The sequence below is a fragment of the Octodon degus genome, unplaced genomic scaffold (genome assembly GCF_000260255.1).
Source record: "Octodon degus isolate 3935 unplaced genomic scaffold, OctDeg1.0 scaffold00016, whole genome shotgun sequence".
NCBI lineage: Eukaryota > Metazoa > Chordata > Mammalia > Rodentia > Octodontidae > Octodon > Octodon degus.
The window spans coordinates 26,197,452-26,208,778 of NW_004524592.1; the positions used below are offsets into that span (position 1 = coordinate 26,197,452).

At 40.9% G+C, this 11,327-nt stretch overlaps 1 protein-coding gene across 1 annotated transcript in view; it reads left to right on the plus strand.

Annotated features, from left to right (window-relative positions):
• Cxxc4 (CXXC finger protein 4) overlaps positions 1 to 11,327 on the plus strand; it is a 24,384-nt gene that overhangs the window by 531 nt on the left and 12,526 nt on the right. Inside the window, exon 1 of the mRNA XM_023709992.1 lies at positions 1 to 568. This exon is cut by the window's left edge and continues 531 nt beyond it. Coding sequence (XP_023565760.1) covers positions 1 to 568 — 568 coding nt within the window. The remainder of the gene's footprint in view (positions 569 to 11,327) is intronic.

Sequence of the window (11,327 nt, forward strand, 5' to 3'; positions counted from 1 at the left end):
CGCGGGGGGTAGGACCGGCGCGCACCCCCGCGGCGACCCCCAGCGGCTGGCCAAGGCGGCGCCGCCAGAGCCCGCGCTGCAGATGGCCAACTCGAACTTCCTGTCGCCGCTGGCGCCCGAGCACTGCCGGCCGCTGGCGGGCGAGTGCATGAACAAGCTTAAGTGCGGCGCTGCCGAGGCCGAGCTCATGAACCTGCCCGAGCGCGTGGGCACCTTCTCCGCCATCCCCGCGCTCGGTGGGTTGTCGCTGCCGCCCGGCGTCATCGTGATGACCGCGCTGCACTCGCCGGCCGCCGCCTCGGCCGCAGTGTCGGACAGCGCCTTCCAGATCGCCAACCTGGCGGACTGCCCTCAGAGCCACCCCGCGTCGTCGCCTGCGTCCTCGGGAGGCGCGGGCGGTGCCAACCCCGCCAAGAAGAAGCGGAAGCGCTGCGGGGTATGCGTGCCCTGCAAGCGCCTCATCAACTGCGGTGTGTGCAGCAGCTGCAGGAACCGCAAAACGGGACACCAGATCTGCAAGTTCAGGAAGTGCGAGGAGCTCAAGAAGAAGCCCGGCGCGGCGCTGGAGGTCAGAGGAGAGGGTTTCTTGCTCCCTGCGCCCCCCCCTCCCGTGCTGGCCCCCCGCCCCCCGGCCCTGCAGAGCTTCCTGTCGGGTTACGGGGCTCAGCGCCCCTTGGCGGAGGCCGCGGTGTTCAGGTTGTAGGAGGCGCTGGGGGGGGCGGTGGCCCGGGGCTTTGCGGTGCCACCCCTAGAGCTACAGGAGTGACACCGCCCTCCTGCGGGGCGGGGCGGGGCGGGCTGGGGGGGCGTCCCCCGCGGGGTGTGCCCGCGGGGTTCAGTGCAATAGTCGGAGAACCACAGTGAACCACACCAGTGCTGCTGCCCCTTGCTTTTTCCAGTGCCTCTGCCTGTGTTAACAAAAATACTCATGCATTGGACACTTCTCATCCTATGTAAGTTCGCTGGCTGAGGAGACAGAGGCTCAGATGTCGCAGGGAGGACACAGACGGTGGCACACAGCTTGGGTTTGATTCGAAAAGGGGGTTTTCCATCCACCCCCTTCTAGTATAGCTTTTCTCCTCTTCATGAGAATCTCACTGTCTCCTATTTTATTTTTCACCTGCCTATCTAGTAGTTTTTGAGAAAGTGGAAATAGTATAGAAAGCCAAAAGCCATCAGCAGTTTTTAAGGAGAGGTGACTGAGAATTAAAAAAAAAAAACAAAAAACACCAAAATCCAATCAGTTAGTTTGGAGACAGGCAATAGGGTGTATATTTTAAAAGCCTGCTACATACTTTCAGAAGTGAACGTTTGTTGAAACCCAGTTACAACAAGAAAACAAAGTATTTTCTTTGGGCTCTGCATTTAACAAAATAATCATTTTGCGGTTACATCATTGCCCTGTACAACAAGCACAGGTTTGGTTGATACTTTATATGGTCAATGATAGTTTATTTTACCTGTACTGCCCTTAAGACAGACATTGTATGGATGCTGACTAAATTTTAAACTAGGTTTTTATTATGTTAAATGTAGAGTTTGATGCATTTGGTGAAAGGTGTATATATTATTTTGACCAAAACAAAAAGAAAACATGGGTCATTGCTGGTAAATGGTTTCAGCAGCGGGTTGAGAAATATGGGCACGTAATCATAGTTAGACCCTTGCACGTTCATGTATACCTGAGGCTGCAGGTGGTGGGAATTTGAGAATTCTGAGGACCAGATTGTAGGGTGAGGAATTCTCATAGAAAGGTTCCTATGTATCCTTTCACAAATTATAGGTGCTTGGAGATGTTTTCTCTATAAGTAACATGACAAAGTTAAAGGTTAAAAACTTTTGTTGCTTGTCTGAATACATAGAAGATACTTTTTTTTTTTCTTTTGTTAGTACAAAGCAAGGCAAATCACAGTTTCGGATTTAGAAATTCAATATTATGTGGCTACCATTGTTGATTATGACCAGTTTCATTAAAACACTATGTTCATTCCTCCTATTTAGGGAAATCATTTCTTTGCATCAAGTTTAACTTCATTGTAGCATGGTTCTTGTATTTTCTTTGGCAACTCTGTTGAAGCAGTAATCATAGTCACTACAGTATGAGTTCACTTATTTTCTTAGTTGAATCTTTCCTGGATTCATTTACTGTAAATTCTCTAAGTCTGGAAGCCTATGGAAATTAAAATCCAGTTCATATTGAAGTTTACTATTAGTGCTCAGTTAGTAAGAATCAAGTGCCATTTTCCTCTCTTGAAATGCGGTCTACAGGAGTATAACTTGCATGCTACTCTTAGGCGTTATCTTCCCCTATGTTAACAGCACTGTCTGCACTCCAGATTGTGGACTATAGTAGGCTAGGGTCATGGAGTACTTCTGACGTACTAAGCAACCACTGTGCAGTAGTTGGATATGAGTAGGTTTTCTGCCCATATTTCACTATTGATGTTTTAGTCTAAACACATTTCTTACATTCTCTTTTGATAATTTCCCGTGTGCTTGGTGTGATATTTAAATTTCTTCAGTATGTTGAAAGGTTGCAAAGCATCAGAATTATATTTTTCTTTTTGAAAATTATGCACAAAAGTTTTGTTGCTCCTCAAAAAGTGGGGTGTGGATAAGAAAGGAAGCTTGCCCATTTATAATATTTCAAGCAGTTCTCCTAGCTGGGTGTGGTGCACATCTGTAATCCTAGGGCATGGGTGGCTGAGGCAGGAGAATCACTTAGTTTGAGGCCAGCATGGGCTGCATAGAGAATTTAAGGCTGGCCTGGATACATAACAAGGCCATGTCTTGCTAGAAAAAGGTCCCAGGTGAAGATGACTTCCAGTCAGCTATAAGAAGATTGTGGACTACGGTTGATGGCTGAAATTATTATTAGAATGCTAGTTGATGGAAAGAAATTTTTAAAAAATTAAAAACTTGTCTAAGAGCCTGTCTAGGTCATGAAAAAGGTGATGATGAACAGCACAACTGGGTTGTGGGTCAGTGACAAGCCAGCTTTGGTCCTTACCAGGTGTGTTGGAGATTGAATGAGCAGTTTTTCAAAGTTCATGATTTGGGGACTCAACATGGCTATTACTGGGGACGCCTGGTGTAGATGCTGCAGCTTATGTTTGGTAACACTAACTGATGGGCACCAGTTCACATCTGGATCATGAGGATGGGTTAGAGTCTCAGCACCTCAAACCCGTGCTCTTGTTGGTCCCTGGCTTGTTCCCATCTTGAGGATTGAGCAGCAGCATCATATCTGTTCAGGGTGAATAAAGTGGATTAGGACATATTCATGTAGATGGTAGGATTCTTGTCCAGATTTATTTTCAGAACTGTTCTGTTTAAAACTGTTTTCCTAGCCTGCCGTGCTGCCCCCGCCCCCATGGCACACTGAGACAGGGATTGAGACTGGGTGTGGTGGTGTGTGCCTCTAATCCCAGGAGTTGGAAGGCTGAAAACAGGAGGAATCACTAAGAGTCTGATCTGTGTAGTGAGATGCTGTAGACCCTGTATTAAATACATTAAAAAAAAAAACAAAAAACAGAAACAAACAACCTGTTAATTCTATACTGGTTGAAAGTTGAAAGTCCTACCTCTTTCCTTGCTCTAGTGATGTGTGTACAGAGTCACGCCTGAAAAATCTTCACTGAGATAATGTACACAAGGTGGTTAGTTTTGCTGAAATGCTGTGCACTGAGTTTTGGCACCATGGAACACGTAGTGAATTACTGTATTAAAAGTAGCCACCACTTGTTGAAAGCAATTGTTTCAGATACTGTGTGCCCCTGTGTAGAAATTTATTTAAAACATTTATATCCTCAGTGATGAGTAGTAAATTTCTAGCTACGTTGAGAAACGTGTGTGTGTGGGGGTGGGTGGGAGGGGGTTCCTTGTGACGCTGAATGCATAATGGCTGTGTGCCCTGTAGAAAAGGAATCTTCCCATTTCCTTATTCACAACAGTTAGAATCCTGATAAAAAGATGTAACTTTTCAAAATATTCCAGTCAGCAGTAGCTCAAGGGACGCAGTTGCCCAGTGGGCAGCCCTGGCCTCAGTCTCTGAACACTGTTCAGGTGACAGGCTTGATCTCAGCAGGACAGAATTAGAGACCACACAGATTGGGTTTCTCTCACATTAGTTGATCTAGGGAGCCCTGTCCGGAAGTCCTGCTTCCTGGGCAGCCTGCACCAGTCACACCTGCACCTTTTTCTAGGAAATAGATTGAGAAACTAAGGAAAATCAGTTTCTTTCCTTACTTTTTGCTTTTTCAAAGATTTATCTGCCAATGTATGGCCAACAATAATGTTTCCACAATTAGGATGAACTTCTAAGGAGTTGTTGAATAACACTAACTTGCTGCTGTAAACTTGGTAATTTAATTCAGAAGAGTGGATTTTTCTGGGGTGTTCCATATTCCATATTCTTAGAGCCCTCACCGCAAAATGGGCAGAACGCTCCCCCACAATTTGTGCAGGGAGGTGGCATGTGCCTTCAGAGGAAATCCACTTGAAGGCCACAGATGAAATGGGCGAGACATTCAAGTTCAGAGTCAGTGAAATTAGTTTTTAATTGAACATGTCAGAAGTTATTGGAAGTTTGATGAGTTTTACAAATGTATGGGCAAAACATAAATATTTCATGTCTTAAATGGACACATCCTCCAGTTTGTCATTTATGTCACAATTTAAAAATGAGTTTTCTGCCTGAGCCAGTCAGAAATACCAAGTGCAAATATATAATTAGCTATGAAAAGGAAAGAGGGGACTGAGGCAGGAGGATTGCAAATTCAAGTCCAGACTGGACAACTTAGCCAGATCCTGTCTCAACAAAATTCAAGCAAAATTATAGTATCATCATTACAGTGTAACATAAGTACAATGCAAGAATAAGATTATAAATTTATAAATGATGAAAAAAAAATCCTCAAAGATTCAGATTTAGAGACTGGGCATGGTGGTGTGCACCTGTAATCCCAGCTCCTGGGAGGCTGTAAACAGGCAGATCACTATGAGTCTGATCTAATAGTGAGACCCTGAACATCCTGTAGACCCTTCCCTAAAAAATACAAAAAACAAATTCAGATTTAATAGGAACCACACAACAGGCTTGTAGCCAAGGCGCTGAATAGTGGTTCAAGTCCAGAAAGGTTCCCTTCTCATCACTCAGTTGAATCCAGGTACTTTAAGTTGTAATATCACATAAATTGTACATAATGGATTCATACAATTTTATATGTCAATTAAAAATAAAGATTTTTTTAAAGTATACCCTTTTAATAATCTGCAAATGAAACCGGCTTCCTCATATATCCAAATATTATGTAATATCAGTGCAGTCTTTCAGATAATAATGAGGAAGAAGAAAGCAATCAAAATCCACTTGCAAATGATGTGAATAATTGTTTGAAATTCAACTGTTATTAAACAAAGCACAATCAGAAAGCAAGTAAATATAAACTAACATTAAATACCAGTGTGGTTGGATAAAATATCTTTGGCTATGAAGAGAAAGTGTCCATTGATAAAAGCAACAAAAGTTACTTAACTTTAGAAGTCTGTAACAAATATGTTGCTGAAGCATTGCTGTACATTTTGGGTAGTCTCCACGATTTGTGTGTGTTTCTGGAGGAATATTTAAGTTTTGCATAGACTCATAGATTGATGTAGAGCAATTTAATAAAAGATACTGGTGGATCATATTAGGTGTGTAGAAAGAATAGACATCTCATCTACCGTTCTCCACTTGTGTCGCAGTTCACCAATACATGAATTGGGATTCCAGAAGTAGCCCCAATTTCTTTAATTAAACTTTTTTTTATGTTAAACTTCACCTATTTGAATATTTTCCAGGTTGGAAGTATATTTTTAAGAAGTGTTCTAAAATCAATTTCAATTTATCAGTTTGCCCGAATATGTAGTTCACTGTTATTGGGAGACAGTTCACTTTAATTTTGCTTTGAAAAGTTTAAAAAAAGGTTCACCTTGAATAAATTTCACACAAGTTGACATGCTACAATTTCTTGCATTTGTTTTTACTTTTTTAAATGAAATAGTGAGTATGAATTTTCATTTTTTGTGTGGAAATATCTGACTAATATGTGGAAAAAGTCTTTAGCGCTTATTTAGAAGATGTTTTTCAGTCACTAATCGGAATTTGACTGAAGAACTGGCACGGATTTGCCCCTTTGTGTTTCTGCTTGTTTTTACACTGTTAGTCTTAGGAGTTTCCAAACACTGGGCAAGAGTACAGAGTGATTCCATCCTTGAGGGCATCTTGTTCCATTACATACCAGCCCTGTGGGGAAATGGAACTGCTCTGCAGGGCAGTGGAAAGGGCCCCTCCATCCGGCATCACGTGTTCTCTGTTGTTTATGGAGTCACATGGCACATACTTGAGTGTCACAGTCATTTAATGATGTTGAAAACTTAGCTTTGCAGGGGTAAAAGATCCCCTCAGGCTTGTGAACTTGTACTCAAACTCCTCTGAAACTTCTGGGCTTTTTCTGAATTGAAGTGCATAAGAATGCATATGTAGACGTGAGATTAAGTTCCCTGAAATATTTTCTATTCTTTTTCTTTTGGAGGAACTGAGGATTGAACTCAGACCCTTGCGCTTGCCAGGGAAGCACTTATTCTACTGAGCCATCTCCCCAGCCCCCTTCTTTTCTTTTCTTTGTGTATTTAGTACAGGGTCTCACTACATAGATTGGGCTCATAGTGATCCTCCTTTTTTTAGCCTCCCAAGTGCTGGGATTACAGGCACCCTCCACCATGCCCAGTCTCACTTGCCATTTCAGGCATGCTGGGCATTGAACCCCAGTTCCTGTGTCTCCCTAAGCAGGTGCTTTAATCCACTGAGCTATCTGGCTGGCCCTGCTTTTCTTAATACATGGTCTACTTCATGTTACGTGTCTTTCCAGATTTGAAACAAGCATTACTGTTTCAAAAGCTCATATCCAGGTGTATTTCTTTGGCTGATGTAGAATCAGATATAACTTAGGCTGAGGAAATATACTATTACTTTTGAATTTCATTTTACTAATTAAAATATGTATTTGGAGCCATGTGGCCACAGGGATAAAGAAGAAAATTGTAGAAAGCATTAGAGACAGTTAAAGAATGTGAGGGGCCTCAACCAAAATGTATTTCCTAACCAATACGATGGTGTAAGATATCAATGTGTCTTACCACTTCTTAATTTTACATAAAAGATAATGTTCTTTGCCAATTGATAGTTGCCATATAAATTGTCAGTCCTATCTTACAGAGATGAATATCTCAAAACAACAATGTCTACACGAAATCCAACACAATAAGCTGCCTCTGGTTCTTAGTAGTTAGAACTCAGACTATTTTGTGAAGCATGTTCTCTCAATATTTGTTTTCATCACTCAGTGTGCAGATTAAACCTGATAGCCCGGTTTATCTTCCCATGCTGGTGTTGTCAGGTGCCCAGGGAAGCTGAGAACAGTGTTTGGTGAGGCAGGTCATGAGGACAGCCTGGCCCTGCGGTTCAGGACTGTCTCTTTCCTTTTCACTGTCACTCTATGCGCAGTGTCCCTTGGTAGGTGTACCTTAGCCAGTGTGGTTTGCACCTGTCTATTGTCACTGTCCCGGCATCTTCAGTTAGCCTCTGTGTTCTGACTTTGGACAGAAACAGGAAATGTGAATTAGAAACAGCAGGAGAAAAATTATAAGAAAGATATGGTTAAATGCTTCTCATACATTCTTTTTGAGGAACATAATTTAACAAATAATGGAAATCGAAAATATTCAACAAATGTTTAAAAATTGGAAAATACATGTGCACAGGGAGATGAGAAATAAAGCAGGTAAACATGATTTTGAGATAAAAAGTGAAATGACTATGTATGATTTTTTTCATCTTCCTTCAAGTATTTGTGAAAAGAAGACCATTTAAGTCACTGTTTTTAGGGTAAAAAAAAATAGTGGCAAATTCTTAAAACATTTTGAATACTAACCAAGAGAGGTTGAAAACAAAGGAGAAAGGAGGACTTGAGCTAGGATGCCATGCAGAGTCTAGAAGACACTTTGTTAAGATGAACTACGGGTGTCTGCTTTCCTTTAGCAGTTAGAGAAATTTTGCACAAAGTGGAAAACATAAAAAAGAAGGAAGGCGATCTTTTTGTGACTTAAAACTTTTTTTGGGGGGGGGCTTAAGTGAAATGGAGTGGGAGATGAATTAGAGATGATAAAACAGATTGTGTCCTTGCTGATTTTTTTTTGTTGTTGTTGTTCTTCTTCTTCTTCTTTAAAACACTTGGTAGAATAATTTCAGCATGTAACTGAAAGAGGACACCTCCAAGATGGGTAGAAGATGGGATCCCATTTATGTCTCATCTGCATTTAAATTCATAGTTTAGAAGACATTCTTGAGAAAGTAAGGAAAGAGTTGAACTGTAGGGAAAAGTGTGCTGAAAGTGCTATTTTTTGCTCAACGCTTCCAACCACGATTGGATGATTGATAGCGTCAAAAGGATGGAGGTCAAGTGCGACAAGAAAGGAGGAGATACATGTTTATGGATTGGGGGAGTGACAGACATTTCCATGAGTTTCAGCAAATCTTGCAAATGCTGCAAAAGATGTATTTTCTCCAAAACTTTTACCTAGTGAAAAGAGGTGAAATATATTTTCAAAAGAATATATTATACATTTAATTGCATGGAAACAGTGCTAATTAGTGATGGTGAATCAGTGGTAGGGAAATAATTGTGCTGAGGACTGACTTTTCTAAGGAGAATGTTCTTTCTTGTAAATTCCATGAGGTAAGTGATGGTCTTAATGGAGTCAAGTGTAAGGAAGGAGGGATAATGAGGTGTAAATGGGTGAAAAATGAGAACGGCTGCAGTCATCTCTTAAACATTAAATATCTTAGGTTTCTTTTGTAGCCCATGAAAAACAATGTAGAGAATACTTTCTAGTTTCCATCCCCCCAGTAATAAATGCTACCTTCACTGTACAACTGAACTGCTATATGTACTTAGATGCATTGTGAAGTACAGTGTACTACTTCATATGATAAAGGAATGAATTTAAGGATTCTGCGATATAGAAGTGCATTATGTTTCTGTGGTGTTCGGTGTGTGGTTTGACCCGCAATGGACAGTCCTCGGGTTCTGTAAAGCTAATGTGTCGGCTGCCTACGACAGTTTTTAGGAGGTGGAGTGAAGGCCGTGAGAGTCGCATGGTGTCGCAGAGCTCTTTCCATGATGTGCATTTGCGTTTACTGAGCTTCTGTGTAAAATGTGTTTCTCCCTCTTGGGTGTAGTGAAGAAAGAAATTTGGATGTTGTTAACATGATAAGGAGTAACATTTAAAAGTATTCCTATAAATAGTGTCCGTACTTCTAAGCAGGTCTACACTTGAACAGTGTATTCAGAAGTACATGGTGTTAGTAAGAAGAGAGCAAATTCTTGCTAAACTAAGTTCAATTAAACAAAGCTTTAGGCAGTATCTACCATCTTCTAAGACTTCCAAATTCTATGGATACATACATATACATATACATATACATATACATATACATATACATATACTCATGGAGGAACACCCACAGTGTGTCCTAGTTGGAGGAGCCTGCTGCTTTCTTTATTCCTACCTGCCTTCTACAGTACCTTTGTAATTTCCTAATTCTAGGCCTTAGTGCTTTATCCAAATTTTAAGTACTTATTCCATAGTCGCATTTTTCAACTCCCAACCCAAGAAATGGACACATTTAGAATGATTTAATTGATGTATTTTTTTCTTTAAGAAAACTCCAAGCCATCTCATGCCCATTTAAAAGCCCTAGAAACAAGCACGGTGGTGCACACCTGTGCACTCAGGAGGCTGGGCAGAAGGATCACAGTGAGTTGGAGGCCAGCCTGAGTTACAAGTGAGTTCAAGATCAGCCTGACCTGAGGAGTGAGATCTTGCCTTAAAGCAAAACAAAGCAAACAAAACCACATTCTTATGATCTCTACCTTTGCTACCTTCTATGGTACTGTGATGTGGTATTGTTTAGTTGTTATATTTTACAGATCACTTGGAAAGTTTGTTTTACCTGAGTGAGAGAAAGAGCTGTGTTGGAACAAAGAAGGAAAACAGGATACCATGAGGGAAGGAGGGAAAAGATGGAGGGGAGAGAAGGAAGGAAGAAAAGGAGGAAGGAAGGAAGGAAGGAAGGAAGGAAGGAAGGAAGGGAGAGAGGGAGGGAAGGAGGGAAGGAGGGAGGGAAGGAAGGAAGGAGGGCAGGCAGGCAGGCAGGAAGGAAGGAAGGAAGAAAGGTAGGAAAGAAAGATGGAAGGAAGGAAGGACCACAGGCTATAGAATTGCTATAGGCATGGTAAATCAGAAAGGAGTATGTTGGCAGAAGGTACTGGCAACTTTCAGATCAATCTTGAGTCTGATTTACATATGAAGTGAATGGTAATAGCACCTCAAATTCACAGTAAACTTGTTAGTTTGGGGTGAGGCCTACTAGAATCACTCGGCATTGTTTCTTTTCATTTACTATAGTGGCAAAACAAATTTGGGGAAAATTCATTACTTTTTTTTCTCTTTTTAAAAATTTCTCTTTAAGAGTAACTCACAAGTCTACAATTAGAAACATAGAAAGACCAAGATGAGATAACTAGTGCTCAGCGTTTATGATGTGTGCCTAGAGGCTGCCCAGCATTTCTAAGCAATAAGCTATTCAAAAATGCTACTGTAACTTTAAGGGGCTATAAGGACGATTTCCTGGGAAACACAAAATTGAACATATAGAAAGGATTCTAGAAGGACATGGATGACTATTAATCATTACATTTTAAAAAATCCTCTACATTAAAAGCAGGATGGAAATATGCTTTGAGAATTAATTATGTGAATGTGGTTGTGTTTCCATCAGGATGGAGTTCTTTGGTGTACAGACAAGTAGATAGCTCATGATACTTTCCTGGAGAGAATTTAATATCTAACATTCGATTTATTCTGACACGTGGTGTATTCATATTGTGAGGGGAAAGATTAATAGTGTCTAATGTCTTAATGAGGACAGATACACCAAAGTGTACTTCTGTAGAGCAAAGACATGTAAAAATTGTGAGAAATGAAATTAAGGGTTGACTTTATTTTTTATTATTTTTTTCAAAATTTTATTGATAAACAGCAATGAGACAGTTTCAAATCAAATCGGAAGTACAGTTTCAACAAATAATACACTGCATATATTCTTCTTAGTGGTTAATTGCTGTACAAGATGCGGACTTGAGAACCTATTTACAAACACCATTAGAACAAATCATTCTATTCATTAAGAGAATGCAACTATATATCTATCCTAACCACTTTGG